Genomic DNA, 19,989 nt, shown 5'->3' with positions numbered 1-19,989 from the left:
CTTAAATCCTGGTAGTGCGGGGCCAGGGCAGGTCTGCTCCGAGCCCTCCGGCGGACCCTGCGCGCACGGCAGATGTGCCCGGGGCTGTGAGCGGTGCGCCCCGTGAGCTGGGGTCAAGGGCAGCAGCCACCAAGTGTCCCTTAGGGGCTTCCAGCGGTGACACGAGCTCCTGCTGTGGCATGGGAGCGCCTGGGGCTGCGATGCTGCAGGCAGGGAAAGCCCTGGGGCAACCTCGGTGCGAGCACAGTGGCTTTCGGCCCGGCGGGACAGTGCATATAGCTGATGGGACCTGCCCTGCCTGCTTGCTTGCACGGGGAGCCGTGGCATTTATCCGTTTCTTTGTGAACCGAGGCCGTGCTGCAGGCGACGCCACCGCGGTGCCGTGCCGGTGCTGCAGTGTCCCTCGAGCACCCGTGACCAGGGAGGGAGGCAGGCAGCACCGAAGGGGACGGCGTCCAACCGCAGCGCTCAGCCCCCCGCACCTTGCTGCGAGAGCCAGCTCTGCTCCCTAGCCGCGCTTGTGGCTGCGGACATGGCTCTGTGCGATGCTCCGTGCAAGGGAGCGATTAGAACGATCCTCTCTAATGGTTTTTCTCCTCCCTGTAACTCAGCAAATGAGCTCTTTCCTGGCTCAGGACTAAACCTCTCGGCTCCTGGCAGCGGAGAGGTGCTGCCAGCTGTAACCTGCAAGGCGAAACCATCTGAGTGAGCAACGCTGAAGGCAGAAGGCAGCCGGGGCTCAGCCAGCGTCCTCGGCACGCGCTGCCGCAGTTGAAGCCAGCGAGGCTGGCTGTGCCCATGCTCCGGCATGGCGCTCATTATCCCTTGGCACAGGAGGCCCCTGGCACCGGTGTCGGGAGCTGGCAGTGCCCACACGCACCTGCCAGCACCAACAAGCTCACCGGCAATTTCTTGGCTCTTATTAATGTGCTGGGAAGTCAGTTTTTGGGCCCTTTCCCCCCTGCCACCCACATGGGCTTCAGCACCTGGAGACAGGGTAGGAGACAGAGCTGCTGAGCTTTGCTGCCTCTTGGGAGGCATGGCTGCCCTCTCTGGGTCCTGCCAGCTTTTAATCACTCCCTGGATGTTATTTTGGAGAGTGAAGCAGCTGAGCGGGGCCCCCACCCCATCTCCAACGAGCCGCAGGGCACAGGGTCTCCTCCATGCTGGGAACAGCCACCCTACGGCTGCACCGGCTCCGGGAAACTCGGTGCCCCCACGGCACGTGCTCCCCGGGGACCTCTTTGCTTTGCCTCCTTCTCACGGGGCTCGTGCTGTCCCTGCCCGGCTTTTGCTGCCTGCTGTGGCTGAAGCAAAAGGTGGAGGTAACCACCTTCGCATCCTCCACGCCGGAGGGTTGTGTTTGGTCCCAAAGCACCGATGGGCAAAGACAGCTGTGGTGGGTGGAAGGAAATTGTGGAGGAAATCGGGAACCGAAATCCCTGAGGTGGGGTTGATGTGAATAAGTGTGGACATCTCCAGCTGATCCAACCGCTCTGGGTCCTTTACTCGTGACAGAGGTCAGACAAATACCTCCTGAGCAGCCAAGGGTTTGTTTTTTCTCCTCCTGATGGGGTTTCACCCAGGAGCTGGTACAAGGGCAGTGGGGAGTGGGACCCCATGGCCAAACAGGAGCAGCAGCACCAGGGGGGGGTTCCTGCTGCTCCCACCACCAGTTGACCCCACTGGGGCTCAGGGTCAGCCCTGCGCCGGCCACGGCGTTCGCAGGAAAGCAGCCGCAATGATGGAGGATTCTGGATGCAGGCAGCTGCCCATGGCACTGGGCAGGGGAGGCTGCCCCTGCACTGGGGGCTCTGGGAAAGGGCTGATGCAGAGGATTTACTCTGCGTGGGGAAGTGGCTGTGGGTACGAGGTGGGGAACGCTGCAGGCATCCTTCAGCAGGATGGAAACAACCCCCGGCGAAGACAGTTGCTCTGGATGTCCCTGTGATTAACGGGAAGAATATGTAAATGTATATGGCCGTTGCCATAGCTACTGCAGGACTCCCGGCTGGTGCTGGGGAAGGCAGAGCCCCTGGCCCAGCCCGGGTCAGGATTTGCATTCCTGGTGCAGCAGCACCCTGAGCACCCAGCGGCGCTGGTGCGGCAGCACCCATGCCACCACCTCATCCCCAGCGCGGGCAGGGGGACAGTCCCCCAGCCCACCGTCCCGCTCCTCACCATCCTGCGGCCACCGGCACGGCAGCATCAACCCGGGGCACTGCAGCCTCTGGCCAGGACCCCCTGCCCGGTCTTGGGGTCCCTCGGGAGAAAAGACCCTCGCGGGAGGGATGTCCCTCAGGCCCCATGGTCAGGTCTTGTCACGCAGCAGCAGAAAGCTGGGTGTAACTGGGAGATGGATGGGGATGCCCAAGTGTGCTCGTCGCCCTCCCGCTCCAGGTGCACCAAACCCCTGGGACCACCCAGCCCACCTCACACCAGGCCAAGGAGAAGCCCTTCCCAGCAGCCCGTTTGTGGCTGATCCTATAAATCTGGGAGGGAAAAGGGCTTTAACCTGTAGGGAGCCTGTGGAGCTTCTGTGTCTGCCTGGGACTCTGGTGAGTGCTGTGGGTTCAGGGTTGCAGGGGGTGGGCTGTGCCGTGGGTCTGGCTGCCTGTTGTTTGCACATCTCCTTCCCCCTGGGGCACGAGCAAAGGGGGTTTCAAACTCTGTAAAAGAGACCAGTTACTCCTATAAACTGAGAAACGTGGGAGGGATGCGAACCGAGCCTGCACCTGGTGTAAGTCGCGCTGCGGATGGCGTTGCCAGACCGTAGCCCTTCTGGCGATGAGGGTGGCTCAGGGGTAGGTTTTATGCTGAAAGCATTCGCTTTCATATTTATTCTCAAACTATTTTGCAAACCTGACTTGAAGCAAGACCGTGGGTTGCCGCCCCCAAACCGAAGTCCCTCCAGGCACGGCAGGCAGGGACCCCACGGTGCCAGCTCAGCCCACGGCTGTCCCCGCACCGGCTGCAGCCCCTCCCGGGCCCGGGGGGCAGCAGGGGCACGGGGACCCCCACGGGCGCAGGGACCCCGGTCCCGCCGTCCCCGCCGTCCCCTCCCTGGCCGGCCCTGGGTTTCTCCGCTGTCCGAGGGCTTGGCCGTTCCCAACGGCAGGCGTGCGCAGCCAGGCTCTCCGTCTGCTATTTCCTTATAATTTAAGAGCCTTCCTCGCATTAATCTTTTTATTTTTATTTTGACAAATGTATGTTTCCAGGAAGTTGCTGAGGTCAAAGCAGCATCTGTTGCTCGTTATTTTGGGGGATGCAGAGGGTCTTTGTGAGGGTTTCCAAAGCAACAAGGAATTAAGTGGTTTGTAAAGCCGAGAGCAGGAATGAGGAGTGGGCTGGAGCTTCCCAAAAGGCGGCTGAAGATGCTGATGAAAATCAGATCAGCTCACCTCTATTTTCTTGGAAACTTGATCTATTTTTCTTGTACAACTGTCAGCCCGACCCCCGTATTTCAAGTGCTTGGCCACTGTGAGCTCCGTGTTTTGGCACTGGGATTGGCATGGCCCCCCCGGTTGGACTTGCTTTCCGCGGCCCGTGCCGGGTCGCGCTGTGCCGGCAGGGAGGACGCGGGCTCTGCGGGACGGGAGCAGAGCGAAGCTTTTGGGGGCAGTAGTGCAGGTCCTCTGGTGCGGTTCTGGCTGGGGACGTGGGCTGGAGACCCCCAGGATGGGCACCAGCCCCCTTCCCTCCACCCTGGGGACATCCCTCGTCCCCCAAAATAGCACCACAAATTGCCCAGCGCAGCCCGCGGGGGGGCCTGTGGCAAAAGCTGCTTTTTCTTTCAAAACAACCCGAGGAGGGTCCGGTGCCAAGGCAAGGGCTGTGAGGAGCCCAGGAGATTTATCGCTGAGGAAATACTTTCTCCAGCAAGGGCCGACGGCCGCAGCAGGAACAATGGGAGATTCGCAACGTGAACAAAGCTGATTTCGTTCTTCTTTTTATCAATGCGTTTTCCTTGCGGAGCCTCCCTTCCTGGAAGTGGGAGATGCAGCTTCCCCCGTGCGCTGGCCGTGTAATCAGCAGGAATGGCCATATCCTGGCTGGGAAGCGAGCTGTGAAATGCTGTCGCCCGCTGTGATTTATGAGCCCGTGGCAGCGGCCAGCGGCGGGGCTGGCCCGGGGACAAGGTGCCAGGGCGCGTGCAATATCCACGTATTCTTTCTCCTCCTCGCCGGGTCCCCGGGGAGCCGCCAGAGGAAGTTAATGGATTAGACACACACGTTCCACTTGATTTTTATTTTTTATTGCCCTGTCTTTCCAAATGCCTTTAGCAGACGCGCCAGCACAATGGGGTCGGGCGGTGAGCATCCCGGCCGGGCGGGCAGCGGGGCAGCAGCCTGCCTGGAAAGGTCAATACAGAGAGTGTTTGCCTGGGGACGTGGGGACAGCCTGTCCCGAGCAGGTATAGTCCTTCCCCGGCGGGGAGGGCTCGCAGGGTCAGCGCTCAGCACCAGCTCATTGCTGCGGAGGGGCAGAGTTAAGGTGACGCCAGCTCCGCCGCAACCAGCGCTGACCGACAACCTTGGGGCATCGCAGCACCTTGCCCGCAGGGTTATTGGCGCCCGTCAGAGGCAGCCGGCGCCGAGCAGGTCTCTCGCTGTGTCCAGAGCCGTAACGTCCTTCCTGAGCCGCTCACGCCTGTGAAAGCGGACGGTTTTGTTCCCGGGCTCACGCTCCTGCCATGCGGCATTATGCAATCCTCACCCGATACCGGGAATATGAAATAATTATTCTAAGTGATCAGATTTTAATTATGCAACACAGAGGATGATTATTGTACGCCAAATTGGTGCCGAGTGCTTAGTTATGTATATGCCAAATTTAGTCTATACTATTATACCCAGTGGGTGGCCGTACACAATCAGGAAGTAATTAGTTTTGCTGGAGGTTGTTCGCCTGCCTGGTTCGCTGTGCTGTCTGGGGAGCGTCTTGCTGCGCTCTGTGAATACCGCGGGCTTTGAGTTCAATACCGTCTTTTTGTGACAAGCTAATAAGCTGTCTGCATGGCGGCCTGTAATTAGCGCTGTCGATATTCATTTGGAAATGGAGACCGCGCTGAGCGGCTTCACCGACGGCGCTTCCCTTTGTCGAGGCTCTCGGCTGGTCCCTCCTCGCCTCTGAGGAGCTGCGATGGGCACGGAGGGATGGAGCTCGTCCTGCTGGGATGGGGCAGGGATGAGGGACGATGGGGATGCGGCCGGGTGCCGGATGCGCTCGCGTGTACGCGGCCCCCTCGGGTCCCCACTGAGGAAAGCACCCCTCCGCGAGGGGGTCGAGCCCCCAAGACTGAAACCTGCCCACCAGCCACCCCTGCGCCAGCCTGGCACCCCGTCCCTTGCAGAGGAGCTGCTGTCAGCCCTGGACGGGGGCTGTCCTGGTGTCTGTCCTGCGGCACTGGCCGGGAAGGCTGAGCCGGTGTGTGGTGCAGGGGAGACGGGGACGTGCAGGGGGCTCTGGCTGGGGTGGCCGTCCCCTCCCCAGAGCCCTGGGCTGCTCTCCCTGGGGAGCCCCGAGCATCGCGGGGCAGTGCCAAGGTGCTGCGTGGGCACGTCTTTCCAAGGCGGCCTGATCCTGTGGGGGCCGGGCTCTTCTCTTGGGGTCTCACATGCCGAATTCCTGGGGGGGCTGGGGCTGTGTTGGCTGGGAGGTCATCGGCGCATTGCCCCCCCCCCCCCCCCCCCACCAGGGGTGCTGTTTGCAGCCGGTCAGTGTCGTGGGGCACCGGGAACCGACTGCGTCTGTAGGAATGGCCTGGATCTGCCGGGCAGGAATTGTCTGAAGTATGGAGCAACTTTTACCTCTGTTACACAAAGGAAACTTTCCTCCCCTTTTTGTTGGAGATGCTCACTCCATTGAGATGATTGGCATACTGGAGAGCTGAGAAACTAAATTGTTTATACACTAATGAATAGAAGCTTGATTGCAAGATCCTGTTTGGAAAATTATAGTGCTGAATTGAAGCTGTACAATTACATCCAAAATGCTGCATATTCATTTCATCTGCTTTGCATAGAGATTAACAAGCGAGCCCTAAAGCAGACTCTGAAATTAAAGCTAACACCAGATTTAGTCACAGGTTACAAACTAAATGGCATTGTTTGATGGATATGAATCTTTACCACCTGCCTGCCTGATGATTGCTAGCAGCTTACCAGACAGCAAAGGAAAAAGTTTCTTCCCATGAAGGAAGCATAATAAGACGTTGGGCTGGAAGTGCCCCCTCCCGGCGTGGGCGGCCCCCCCAGGCAGATGTCTGCAGTGGGCCTGGGGAAAGGGCTCCCAGCTCCGTCGTGCTGGAAGCTGCACCCGCTCTGCGGAGGGATGGAGAGGGGCCCCGAGACCCCCCCCCCCCAGAGGTCCTGGGTGCCGCGTCCATCCAACCCCCAGGGCTGGGCTGGGTCCCTCCAGCCAGGGCCACCCTCCCCGGTCTGCTTGGGTGGCGGTCTTGCAGGGTCCCCATCTGTCCTGGAGTCTCTGTGCTCAACCACCCACGGGCTCCTTCCCCTCCTCGGAGGGGTCGGGGTGCCGTGGAGGGCAGGGGGCTCTTGCCCCTCTTTGCCACGGGCAGTCCCCGTGGGCTGGTCCCATCCCATCCCGCAGCATCGGGCTTTGCTGCCTGCCTGCGATCTACCACCTCCGTCTGCTCCCACCCTGCGTGCCGGGGCCGGGCTCGGTTTGGGGGCCAGGATTGATTTGGGGAGTAGAACCGAGGGCAGGAAAGGACCAAGAGTGTGCGTGGGGAGCGGGGTCCTGCCCGGGGGGCTGCACAGCCCGGTGGGGGCTGTGGTGGGCGGCAGCATTGGGTGCCACGCAGCATGAGGTGGGGGTTGCTTTGGAAATGGGTCCTGTCCCCAACCGAGGAACCTGGCCCCTGCGTGGCAGCATGTGTGGGGGCACAGGACCTCCTGCCGTCACCGGCCCTGCAAGGGCAGCAGACGGGGCTGTAGCCGGGCAAGCAGCAGGCTGGTGGCTCGGGGCAGCCTTGGATCCCAGCGGCGATCTTTCCTCTTTGGGAATACCCGGGGGGGGGGGGGGTCCCCAGTCCGCACCTGGGGATGGTGGCTCGGGGCTCCCCGCACGTGGGCCCCGGTGGGGCAGAGACCACAACACTTGCTCTGCAAATTGGACACCTTTATTTGGTTTTTTTTTTTTTTCTTTAAAAGTCAGTTACCAAACTGCGGCGTACTTTATTCCTATGGACGGGCTGGTCTGTCTCTACCGCACTACGGGACAGCCCAGCCGCAGCTTTACAAGCCCCCAGGCCCAGTCCCCAGCGGGGATGCCGCCAGCCCCGACCCGGCTCCTCCCGGTCAGCTCCGGCATCGCCGCGGCTGGCTCTGGGGTGCGTGTCCCGTCACCCCCCATGTCCCCCCTGCTGTGGGAGCAGCGCTGTGCTGGGAACAGGCAGCACGACGGCTGCTCCGAGTCTCCATTTCTGCTTGACACTTCCCCAACTCGACCCTCCAACACTTCCCCAACGCCCTCTCTCAAACAACCGAGGTGGATGAGCATCTCCTCGGGTCCCTCCCCAAAACCTGCCCGGGCTGAAGGGACACGTGGCGCCGCCGAAGCCTCGCCCCGGCCCTTCACCCGGGGCTAGGTTTCTTCCTTAAACCTCAACTCATCCCAGGACACTCACACTTCTGAGACCAAACCACGCCGTAACACCCTAAAATCAACGCAACGGAGCAGCCTCCTGCCTGCAGCCACCAGCAGCTTGGAGAGGCACGGGGCGGGGGGGCTCTCCCACCCTGACCCCAGGACATGGGGTGCACCCTCCCTTTGGGGGGGGGGTGTCACCTGCTGCAGCAGCGGGCTCCCAGGGCCAGCCCTGCACCCAATTAGTGGCCTCTGGGGGGGTTGGCCCCAGCCTGCGTGGGCAGTGGGTGCTGGGGTGGGGGGAAAAGGCACCTGTGGAGGGAGGCAGTGGTGGCTTTGGCGCGTGGGGACGTGGCGGTGGGGCTGCCGTCCCCAAAAGCAGGGCTGGGCTGGGCGCAGCGTGATGCTGGTGGACGCAGGCTGCCCTGGAGAAACCCAGCTGGTGGGAACCTGGCACCCATCTCAGGGAGCCGGGCAGGGGAACGGCACCGAAGCTGCGCCGCACGGCCCCGCTCGCACCGCTCCCGCGGGCGGCAACCGATGAACAGGGTTAGTGACTGCAGCCTCGCGTCCGGGCGTCCGCAGCCCTGCGCCGTGCTGTGCCCCTGCGCGGGGGCTCCCGTTGTTCAACTCCCGGGGATGCTTCTGCTGTGGAGCATCCCATGGGGAATAACCGGCTGGGTGGGAACCTCCTTGGAGCAAGTCAAACCAGCGCCAGCACGCCCTGGCTTTCAGCCTGTCTGCCAGCTCTTTGCCCCCCCTTGAGCTGCCCAGCGGGCAATGGCACGCATCCTGCCAGGGGCTGGGAAAGGCACCCGTCTGCTGTGGGAAGGATGGGGCTGGCGCAGGGCTGCTTGGAGCCGCCCGGCCAGCAGAAGGGATGTAGTGACAAACGTGAAATGTGCCTCTGCCAGGCAGCAGCGGAGAGAGCTGCCCGGAGGCAGGGACCCCGTGCAGCACCCCTGGCTGTGTGAGCAGGGACGGGACGGGCAGCAGACGGGAGGACGGGGCAGCGGGAAGGCAGTATGAGCTGGTGCAGACCGAGGGCAGGGGCTGGCCAGGTCGCATCCTGCCTGGCAGTCCCGTGTGTGGCGAAGGGAGCTGCTGCGCAGGACAGGGACAGCACAGGGACCTGCCTCCCAGCCTGGGCACAGGGGGTCCCAGCCCCAGCGTGGGCTGGTGGATCAGTGTGGACGGAGATGCTGGGACTGCCTGCCAGCCAGCTGCCACCTACTGCAGTCCCACTAAGAAGGGACCCCGCTGGGCCCCACAGCAGTGTCCAGCTCTGGTTCAAGCAGCTCATCTTCAGAGAAGCTGATGTGCAAGCAGGTGTCATCCGCAGGGGAGAAGGGCAGCGTGCTGTCCGTGGGGCTGGCCAAGGCAGCGAAGTCCTTGGCCAGGGCCTCGCTGGCTGCAGGGTCGCGGATGTTGGCCAGGGGGGACATCTGCCCGCTCTCTCCAGTCCTGTCCTTGCCCAGAGCACGCTGGCAGGTCCCAGCAGGAACGGGCTCTGTGCCGGAGGCAGTGCTCCGTGCAGGAGTCCTTGCCTCGGGGTCCAAGAAGGTGAGCGAGCCGGCAGCAGTGCTGGTGAGGCCGGAGACGCTGGGGCTGGGCAAGCTCATATGGGCAGTGCTCTCGGGCTTCACCTCCACTTCCAGGCTCGGGGAGGTCTTGCTTGACCTTTTGCGTAGGATGGGCGGTGGCGGGTTGAGCTTGGGAATGGGCTGCTGCCGCCTGGGAAGCAAAGGCAGAGAGAGGAGGTGATGGGCGACTACTTACCTGCACGGGGGGGCTTGGGCTGGCTGCCCCAGGCTCTCCCATTGACCTTTGCTGGGTCCCATCGGTGCAACCCATCACCTACAAAGGCTGGAGCTGGGGCGAGGTGTTGGGGCAATGACCGTTTACAAACGCTGGAGCTGGGGCAATGACCGTTTCGCAGCAGGGGGACAGGCACAGGGCAGGCAGCGACGCCGTGGCGAGACACGGTGGGTTCCTTGCCGGGAACCTAAACCAGTGCCTGGCCCCTGGACTGGCAAGCCTTGGCCCCGAGTTCCCAGAACACAGCCCTTCCTCCCCAGCCCCTGCTGCAGGCTCTGCTGCCGTGAGCCCTCCGAAACGTGGCCTGCGCGGTGGGAGCCCTGCCGGGGCAGCAGCGGGGAGCAGGACGTTCTGCTCGGGGTGTTCCCATTCCAGCCGGCGGCAGACGGAGGTGGCACATCCTACCTATCCTCGTCCCCTCTGTCCGTGTCGTCCACCTTCTGCCGGCTGCTCCCGTTGAGCAGAGCGAACTCGCTGACCTCGGAGCCCTCCACGCGCCGGCTGAGCCCGTCCTGCCCCTCCAGCACAGCCAGGCACTCGTCCCCCTCCTTGCTGCCGTAGCGGCGGCCGCCCCTCTCCAGGCTGATGAGGTTGAGGTAGGAGTCCCCGGGACCCAGGGCTGGCAGCGAGCCGGGGGCCACGGGGCTGCCCAGGATGCTGGCGGGGGTGGAGGTGGAGGGCAGGTGGACGTCCAAGCTGTAGTGGTTCTTCAGGTTCAGGGAGAGGGACTGAGCCAGGGACAAGTTTTGCAAGGAGCGGTCAACTGGCGAGAGAGGGACAAGGGGCGCGTGAAGAGCTGGGGACCTCCAACCCAGCCGCTCCCCTGGACCTCGAGGGCTGCAGAGATGCTCCAAAGCCCTCCCCAGAGCCTGCTGGTTTGGTACTGGGAAATGCCCCAGCTGCTCCCTGTGACTGCGAGGGGTGCAGAGATGGTCTGAAGGGACGGTGCTGGGAGTACCCCAACTGCTTCCCAGGACGCCAAGGGGTGCAGAGATGGTCTGAAGGGATGGTGCTGGGAGTACCCCAACTGCTTCCCAGGACGCCAAGGGGTGCAGAGATGCTCCAAAGCCCCCTCCCAGATCCAGGCACGCTGGTGCTGGGAGCATCCCAGCTGCTCCCCAAGACTGCAAGGGATGTAGAGATGCTCCAAAGCCCCCCCCGAGCCTACTGGGATGGTACTGGGAGCATCCCAATTGCTCCCCATGACTGCAAGGGGTGTGGAGACGCTCCGAAGCCCCCCCCCCCCTCCGTCCCCCGCTTGCCGGGATGGCGCTGGGATCATTCCGGCTGCTCCCTGGGACCGCGAGGGGTGCAGAGATGGTCCAGAGGGATGATGCCGGGAGCACCCCAGCACTCAAACAACCCCCGCCCCGCACCGGGGTGAAGCCGGGGGCGGCGGGTCCGCCGCCCCCGGCTTCACCCCGGTACGGGGCTGGGGGGAGTGGGGGGCCACTGTTCTCACCCGGCTGCCGGTGTTGCTCCCGGGCTTCCAGCACCGTCAGCTGCCGCACCAGCAAGGAGACGTGTTGCAGCAGGTCCCGGTTGGTCAGGAGGAGCTGCCGTACCCGGGCCTGGGCTTCGATCCGCGCCGCCGTTTCGGCCGCCAGTTGGTCCTTCAGCAGCTGGACCTGCGTGGGGGGGGGTGGGGGGTGGAGGGGGGAGAGAAGGACACACGACACGGGACACACACGCACCGACACCCCCCCGCACCCCCCGCGATCTCCCGCCACCATCATCTCCCGCCACCATCTCCCGCCACCAGCGGCGCGGCGGGACTCGCGCGCCCCCTGCCGGCCCCGCCGCGGCACCCCCCCGCCGGTGTCTCGTGGGGGTGGGTGTCCGTCCCGAACCACGGGGGGGGGGGGGGGGGGATAGGAGGGAGAGGGGGTTCCGCTGCTTCTCCCCCTCCATAACATGAAATGAGTTGGGGAAGTGCCCAGCCCGGGGGGAGGGGGGGGGCACCGGGCTCCCCGCTCTGCTGCCGGTTTGGGGGAAAAGGCACCGGGCGGTTGGTTTCTGAAAAATGGGGTGAAAAGAGAGCTGGGGGCTCTGGGGGGGTCCCCCGTGACCCTGCTAGAGCGGCCTGGGGGATCTATGTGTAGCCAGCTCCATGGCTGGGGGAGGTGGGCTGGGCTGCGAGCTACACCGCAAGCGATGCTGCGAGCGATGCTGCGAGTAATGCTGCGATTAATGCTGCGAGCAATGCTGCAAGCTATGCTGTGAGCAATGCTGCGAGCTGTGCTGCGAGCTACGCTGCGAGCAATGCTGCGTGCTATATTGTAAACAATGCTGCGAGCAATGCTGCGAGCTATGCTGCAAGCAATGCTGTGCTCTATATCGTAAACAATGCTGCGAGCAATGCTGCGAGCTACGCTGTAAACAATGCTGTCAACAATGCTGCGAGCGGTGCTGCGAGCTACGCTGCAAGCAGTGCTGCGCGCTAGATCGTAAGCAATGCTGCGCTCTATATCATAAACAATGCTGCGAGCAATGCCGCGAGCAATGCTGCGAGCTATACTGTAAACAATGCTGCGAGCAATGCTGCGAGCTACGCTGCGAGCTATACTGTAAACAATGCTGCGCTACGCTGCGAGCGATGCTGCGAGCTCCCCGTACCGCTCCCCTAACACCACAGGGCGCTCGCCCCCGCTGCCAGCCCAGCCCGGAGGCTGGAGCAGGGAGAGAAGTGCCGGTGCCACCGGCGGGGAGGGCAGGACGCGTACCTGGGCCACAGCCACCTGTGTCTGCTGCTGCTGCTGGAGGAGCTGCTGCTGGAGCAGCTGGAGGCAGTGCTGGGAGGCCAGCGGGGTGATGGAGGCCGAGGAGCAGGGGCTGCTGGGGCTGAGCAGCTGCTGGGAGCTGGCCGGGTGGAGGGAACAGTTCTCGGCATCCTGGGCGCAAAGAAACGGGCAGGGTGAGCGGATCGACCGGCTCGGGCTGGGATTCGGATCGTGGTTCCCCACAGCGCTGACCGCAGCGCAGCAGAGCGGCCCCCGCAGCCCTGGCACCGAGGGGCTTTTGAGGGGCGCAGCCCTGGGCTCGGCGTCAGGCGCTGCGCGACTACACCGTCCCCAGGACAGCACGTTTCGGAGCGACTCCTGCTCCCAGAGAGCCGGCAGGGCGGCGGCGCCTGCGTCTGGCCGTAGCTCCAAACGGAGAGGGCAGGTCCCCGGGGACGAGATGGCAGGGGGTGACCCAAACACCCCACCACCTTCCCCACGAGGCAGCTTGTTGCCCGGAGCATTCGCCAGTGGCAGCAGCAGTTCAGTGCCAGGGCCGTCAGCGTTTTTAAAAAGCTGCAGGGGTCCCAGCCCTCGGAGATGCTCCGCACGAGGAGGGCAGCGCGCGCACGGACCGATTTCAGGGCAGCTCCAGACCCAGCCGTGAGGTCCCCCCAGCGCCAGCGCTCAGCCCCACTCCTCTGCCGGTTCAGCCCAAGGTGGGTTGAGCTCGCAGCCACCTCGCCTGCCTCGGGGACCGTGCGGTGGCCCCGTGCGTGGCTCACCTGGCCCTCCATAACACTGGGGCGCTCGGCATGCGGCCCAGACCCGGGCAGCAAGTCGTGTGTCCCCCCGGCAGGCAGCCTCCCACCCTGGTTCGGGGGTGTTTTGGGACGGTTCCCCTGGCAGCGTGTCCCGCTGGGAGCTGGCCCGTGGCCGCTGCTTTTCCAAGCCCACTGCCCTCCCCTGCTTGGGCAGCTCCAGCACCCAGAAGGAAAGCGCAGGAAAGCCCTGCCTTTCCAGCCACGGAAATGAATCCCATTGAGCGCGTTTCACCGCAGCTGTTTTCAGCCAGGCCCTGCAAGCGATACAATTGTGCGAGATGAAGCGATGCCATTCAGGCCGCCGGGAAGCGCTCACTGAGAAGCTCTGCAGAGCAGCTATTCATTACGGCGAAACCACCGCTCACGCCAAATGTGCCTTGCGTGCCTGCGCGGCTGCCGGGGCTGGGATCCCTCGGGGATGCTGGTCCCTGGTCCTGGGGAACGAGGGGAGCTGGGGGTTGCTGCTGGGGGCACAGAAATCCATCCCGTATGGCAGGGAAATGGTTGCCTCGCCAGAGATGCCTCCTCTTAGTTTCTGGCTGTTACGTGGATGCTGCCGCGGGAGCGGGGGTCCTGCCTCGCTTCTTTCTAGCGCTGGGCGATGGCTCCAGCAGAGCCCCTCTGTGCTCTGCCCTGCCCGCCCTGGTGGGCTCTCCCGCGTTGCATTTGAAGCCCACTTAGCCATGCGCCGTGGCCCCGCTCCCAACTCTCTCCTCTCCCCCTGCCCCAGCACTGGGACACAGCTTAGCTGTGGGTAAACTGGCGCTGAACGCTGTGTCCTGCCACCGGGGCTGCAAAAGCAGGGAGCCGGGGGGTGTGTGTGTGTCTCCATGAAAGCCCCTCCAAATCAAGCTGTGATACAGTGACCCCGAGCAGAGAGACCCCAGCAGCAGCAGGGCACGTGGACTGTCCCCGTTACCTGGCAGTTCTTATCCTTTGAGGCTTGCCCAGGTTTCAGCATGCCGAGGTCCCCCCTGCCAGCGGGGAGCTCTCCGGGTCCCCTCTCGGACACACAGATGCTGTCAGAGTCGATGCCAACCTCGTCCGCGTCCGTGATCTTGGAGCCCTTTATCTGGTGAACTTCAAACAAGATGGATAAATAAACCCAAGCTCCCCGCCCCGCCGCAGGATCGCAGCAAGGAGCTGGGGTGGTAGCTCAGGGACGAGGCCAGGACTTGCTTCAAGTCTCAGCTGCTGCAGAGGGGCAGGAGGAAGGGGCTGGTGCCTGCAGACCCTCAGCCTGCTGGGCAAGGGGGGGGCTTAGCCTCTGCCATCCCTTTGTGCCCAGCACAAGCGGGCAGTCGGAGTGGATTCCCGGTGCCCCCCACCCGAAGGGGCCCAAAACTCTCGCTGTCACCAGAGCTGGCCCACAAAGGACGTGTTTCCCCACCCCAAAGCACCCCCGGTGCCGCTGCCGAGGGTAGGGGTCTGCCCGCGCCCCATGGGGAACCCCGCGTCACCTTCCAGCGGCTGCTCCTCGGCCGATTTGTCGCTGGCACCGTCCGCCTGCCCGTCGGCGTTCTGCAGGGCGTGCTGCAGGCTCAGCTTGTGGCAGACCTCGAAGGCTTGTCCCACCGTGCGCACCACCCGCATCGCCTGGCTCTGCGGAGCAAACCCGCCGCCGCTCAGACCCGCGGCAAGCCGTCCCACCGCCGGTGGGAGAACTGGGAGTCTTCCTCCCGCTTCCCGCCCCGGGGCTGTCCCACGCTCCCATCTTTTCCCATGCCATCTTTTCTCCGCTGCTGTCCGCCGCTGGACCTGATGCACAGCATCCCCCCTCCCCGGTCCCCCGCTCTCGGAGATGAGCTCTTATCTCTGTGTGGGCTGTGCTGCTGCCCGGGCTGGGCCAGGAGGGGACAGGCACCAGGCACGTTTTTTTGGGGACACCCAGCACCGGCACTGCCTCGGTCTCTCCCCAGGGTTCTGCACCCTCCATCCCAGCAGTTACTTTGGGTCCCACACGGGAAGGTGCGAGGTCCCTCGGAGACGTCTCGCCTGGGGGTGACCCAGCCGTAGCATCCTACCTTCTTCTTCGATTTGAAGACGTTGCACCTGAAGGAGTTGTTAGCACCATCCCTTGCGATGTAACTGAATATTTTCAGGTCTTGCGAGTCGTGAGACACATAGAAGATTCTAGGTGGGAGAGAGATGAAGGGAATTAAATACCCAGGGGAGTCTCTGCCCCTCCCAGACAACCTCGGCGGTTCCCGTGTGTCCCCAGGACAGGCTGGCTCACAGCACCCGGGCTTGGAGGAACGAGGTGATGCTGGTGCACGGCCCCTCCTGCAATTCTCAAGGCAGGAGGAGATGGATTTAGAGAGTGGCTTGATGGAAAACCTTCTGGTTTCTGAAGTAGACAAAAGCTTTTTAAAGATGCTGTGGGAAAGCTAAAAAATCTATAATATTGGAAATCCTGTGGCTATTTTTAGGCCCGGCAATTAATCCCTGCCTGGGCTGCAGCGTGGCACAACTGCCTGTGCAGCGAATGTCCTGCCCACCTCGGCGCAGCCAGGCTGGGGACCCGGCGCGGGTCCGTTCTCAGCAGCAGGCGGGTGGCACGGCACAAAAGGCAGCGTCCCCCGGATGCCTCTCCCAGGGATGCTGAGTGTACGCAGAGGATTTTCTGTCTTCCCTATTCAGGCTGACTCTTTCTCCTCCCTGTGCTACAAAACCATTTTTAAAGACCTTTTTATATGTTTGATTTAATTGGGTAAAAATGTGAGAAACGAGTTCAGCTCTGAATAGGGAAGAAACCAAAGGGATTCTCAAAATGTTTTTCTCTTTTACTCTTTTCTGTCATTGGAATTTTTTTGTGTCGAACTCGCAATTGGAGCAATTATTGCCGATGTACCACATCTTGTAATAATCTTTAAAGAATGCCAGAAGTAAGAGATAGGCACGCATAATGCATCAGCACGTTCTCCGCTCCTTATCTCCTCACCAAGGGCACTGACCCAGAAAACCAGTGTTGGTGATCCTAGCCCTGAGGGCTGCGGGCTTCGCGCTCGTGGTCCAATTATTCACTTGGCAGATCTAACAGCCTGGTGCAGCGTGTGCTCTTAACTGTGTCCACAGGCTACGCACCATCGCTGGGGCTGCCTTCAAGGAAGCCACCCCTGATGGCTCCTGAGGCATCAGGTTTACGTGCAATGTAAACCTCTGCGTGGGGCTTGTGGTCTCCAAAATACTCTGAGATCCCACAGCAGGTGCTATGGGAAGTCGACACCACCTCACCACGTCCTGCATGAGTCAATTCCCTGTAAGCGCTTACGCCTTAGAGTAAGGCCCTTCTTCAGAAGCACACAGCGAGCCATGCTCTGAAGGAAAACCGCGGGAAGCCTGGCTTCAGGGTCAGAATCAGAGAGTAATTCAGGCTGAAGACATTTCTGGGGGTCATCTAGTCTAACCCTGTTCAAAGCAGAGCCGGCTTCAAAGCTAGATCAGTCCATCTCACTCTCAAAAATGTATGAAAAGGATTCCCCATCAGCAGGAATTTTGCAACCTTGTTAATTCTACATGGCCCTTTGGAAAGCCAGCCTTGGTGGAGGTAACTCAGCAAGCGGGAGGATGGATACGCATCGCTCAGGGCTGACTGGACCTAGCTGGTCTAAATCCCCTGCTGCGTACCTGTACACAGGATCGTGCATCACCACCATCTTACTCTCGTCCCAGGTCCACTCCTTTCTCTGTAAGCAGAGGGCAGAAACAAAATTACAGTGGGTCAGGTAAAAATGAAACTCCAGCATGCTGATGGGCAGGAGCCCTGGAGAACGGTGCATTTGTCGCAAGCCAAAATCCAGGCTACACTGTGACTCTATGAACAATGGCTCTTTCATCGGTGTCTTGGATAAAAATAGATTTCTTTGATCGTTTATTATATCCAGTCATCTGATCATAGCTTTCAGGGCTGAATGTGGTCCCTAAGATTAATTCATAGCATCAAATATGCAGAAGAGTAACACATTTTGGGGAAGAAGGCTCTGAGCTAGGTCTTAGGAGATCTGGTTCCAGCTTGCTGGCTCGGCTCGGTGGGAAGCACAGCCTGGGCGAAGAGCTGAGGGGTGCTCAGCCCAAGCAGTGCAGAAAAAGCCTACTGGTATTAACAAGAAAAATAAACTGTATTTCCTGAAAGCTTGACATTTTGTGACAGAAAAAAAAATCCTCTTCCCACAGTGTCATTTTCCCACTCTTTTTTTCAGCAAGGTTTTGTTATCAGTTTGATGAAAAATGGAGTGTTTTCTTGTGAAAATTCTGTGTGGTTTTTAAGAAAAGGACAGTTTGGGTTAGAAGTGTGACTATCCTGAGCAGTCGTAATATCCAGACATGGTCAAAGCCAACATCCCGGGTGCTCTGGCCCCAAATGCCCCAGCTGGGCTGGAGAAGTCTCACCTTCTGCTTCTTGCGCAGAATCACCTTCACCCCGTCCACAGACACAATGATGCTCACTTTCTTCTTCTTAATGTTTTTGGCTTTGAATTCATACTGATGGGAAGAAAAACCCAGGTTAGAAGAGAGGTAGTATTGGGGGGTACGTGGGACAGTATCAGTGCGCTATTAGTCAGTGCTTTACATGAAAATGTTGGGTTTGTGTTTAATCCCAACTGCCGAGGGAAGTAGGAATTTGCTTTATCCTGCTAAGAAAATCCATGTTGGGAAGGACCCGCTGCTGTAGCTGAGATGCCAGGCAGGATCCTGGCTTTGTCAGGAGCCAGGAGCATCCCTTGGGAGAGGACAAGCAGAGCTTGATCCCCTGGACTACATCCAGAGACCGTTAATTCGGATCCAGGAAGAACTTTCCTGATGCGTTGGCCATGCCTGGTCCAGCGGGAGTCTGCACCAGAGGCTTGACGGGGAGACGGCACTTGCAGCAAACACCAAGCAGTGATTTATGGCATCGCCAGTGCCCTCGTATAGCAGCGCTGCAGCGCGTGGGGAGTATAAAATCACTTATGAATTGCAGGGAGGGCCAGATGGGTGGCAATAATGCAATTATACCTCAGTCATTTGCATAATCACATTAACCTCAGTGGGCTCGGTATCTCTGGAGAAAAACCCAGCTCCTCACCTGCAGGTGTCTGCAGTCTGAACTCACTTCCATTTGTGTTAAAAATTAAACTGCTGGCTTTTAAATGTTGCTTTTGCTAGCAGCTAGAAGCATGGCAGAGCCCTTCCACTCTGGAGACCTGTATTTAGAGCGCTGATCCTTACTGGCCCCAATTTAGGCACTATTTTCGGCTTCCAAATACAGCATTTTGATACCCCATATTTTTCACAGTTCCTGTCTGAAATCCAGCTTTCCTGGGCCAGATCCTCAATTTATCTAAACCAGCACATCCATTACTATCACTGCAGCTACAGTAACAGCCACCGTGTATCTATTAAAAAATAAATCCTTTGGATTAACTCGATGTACAGTTACCATAGCTGGAAAGCAGAGGTTACAAATCCCCGGCTTTAACAGTCTAATAATGTCAATGGTGCTGTAACGGAGCTGGGACTCGGCAAAGGGGACATCGCAGGGACACCAGCGCCTGCTGGCTCTGCCTGTGCAAGCGGCCGCAGCGAGACCACGAACGTGAGCGCATGTGGCTGAAGCCGAGCCTCCCCCTGTGCCTGCTCTGCCCTCGCTCCCCGACGGCTCTTGGCTCCCTCCGCACGCTGTTGGTCATGGTCTACCAGAAGACAGGCTATGGATGGGCTCTGGCCATATCTTCCATCAGTTTGTCCCATTGGAAGCAGCTCACAAGCTTTTCCTGCTAAGGTGCCAGGGTGATGCTGCCCCCTCCGCGGTCTCCCGTCCCCCCAAGGACAGCCAGCCACCTCGCTGGCGAGCACTGTGCCACCGAGCCTTCCCACGGAATGCTGCCGGGAACGGGAGCTGCCTCTGCTCCCCCACCAGCCGCCACTGTCTCCTGGGATGCCTCTGCCACGTCGCTTTGGAGAATCAGCGCAGACTGCCTGACTCCCAGACACGGACGACAAGGCGATGCCAAGCGTCAGAGTGCAGCCTGAAGCCTACCTGCGCTGTGTAATTAGACACCTAATTAGAAATCTTATCTCTTTATACAGTCGGCGGAGCTGCAGGTAGCAATTGAGATGTTAAGGGAGTCCAGGCACCTCTTTCAGGAGCCTGAAGTTGAAGGACTCTGTGTGTGGCTCCGTGTCAGCGCGGCACCCAAGCACTGCAGAGAAGATACGCGTCTTTCCAGCTCCTCAGCACCCATTGTAAGACACGCCAGCCTTACAGGCAGAAAATTGGGTGGCTTTCATGTTTATCAGGCTTTTGATGCTGCTCATTGAATTCTTAGCACTCTGCAAGGTTTATGGTATCAGACAGACCCCGGATTAAACCATAGCCTTTTGATCTCCCCATGAATTATTACTCTGAGACAAGCTCTTTAAAAAATCTATCTATAGCACCATTGTGTGTGAAGCCAGAGCTAAATTTGCTATACACGTTTTTTATTTATAGGGAGCAATGAAATGATGGGTGAGGTGTCAAGTGCATCCTGCAGACTGTCGCGGGCTGGGGGGGACCTGCAGGAGATGCACAGATCTGCGGGGCTGAGGCCAGGCAGCTGGGTTCACCAGCCTCAGCACCCGAAAGGCCTTCTCCCACCCTCTGCCCGAACAGCCCCTCGGTCGCCCGGCACCCCCAGCCCAGCCTCACTGGGTGCTCCCAGCTCCGCTGGGCTGGAGCTTCCCCCTCCCCTACGTTCAGCCCTGCCAAACTGTTTCTCCTTGTCTGCTTGCATGAACGTCAATAAAACCGGGATAGATTGTTCTACCCGCTAAAGAGCTATTTATCTTTCTTTATACACAAATGGCTGGGAAAATACTAGCCGAGCTTTCCAAGAAAGAGAGCGCAATACAGTGTATTTTCCCCTTGTAGCAACAGGGGTGCAATTACATTCAAACAAGGCTCTTTACTCAAAGGCTTTAAGCAAAGTCCAAGTCTGGATTTTGCAGAGATGCTTTTTCTTTCTCCCTTGGACAGAAAAGAACAATCAGGAGCA

The 19,989-nt window shown here is 60.3% G+C and overlaps 1 protein-coding gene across 1 annotated transcript in view; it reads right to left on the bottom strand.

Moving 5' to 3' along the window:
• Positions 1 to 7,159: 7,159 nt before the first annotated feature.
• The window catches only part of LOC126052412 (carboxyl-terminal PDZ ligand of neuronal nitric oxide synthase protein-like), a 38,998-nt gene continuing 26,168 nt past the window's right edge, over positions 7,160 to 19,989 (bottom strand). Inside the window, exons 3-11 of the mRNA XM_049833024.1 lie at positions 17,363 to 17,455; positions 16,601 to 16,659; positions 14,998 to 15,106; positions 14,434 to 14,575; positions 13,893 to 14,053; positions 12,153 to 12,320; positions 10,892 to 11,057; positions 9,835 to 10,192; positions 7,160 to 9,345 (exon numbers count right to left, since the gene is read on the bottom strand). Coding sequence (XP_049688981.1) covers positions 8,856 to 9,345; positions 9,835 to 10,192; positions 10,892 to 11,057; positions 12,153 to 12,320; positions 13,893 to 14,053; positions 14,434 to 14,575; positions 14,998 to 15,106; positions 16,601 to 16,659; positions 17,363 to 17,455 — 1,746 coding nt within the window. The 3' untranslated portion in view covers positions 7,160 to 8,855. The remainder of the gene's footprint in view (positions 9,346 to 9,834; positions 10,193 to 10,891; positions 11,058 to 12,152; positions 12,321 to 13,892; positions 14,054 to 14,433; positions 14,576 to 14,997; positions 15,107 to 16,600; positions 16,660 to 17,362; positions 17,456 to 19,989) is intronic.

This window comes from Accipiter gentilis, chromosome 29 (assembly GCF_929443795.1).
Source record: "Accipiter gentilis chromosome 29, bAccGen1.1, whole genome shotgun sequence".
Lineage (NCBI taxonomy): Eukaryota > Metazoa > Chordata > Aves > Accipitriformes > Accipitridae > Astur > Astur gentilis.
This window is presented reverse-complemented; position numbering and strand designations above follow the sequence as displayed.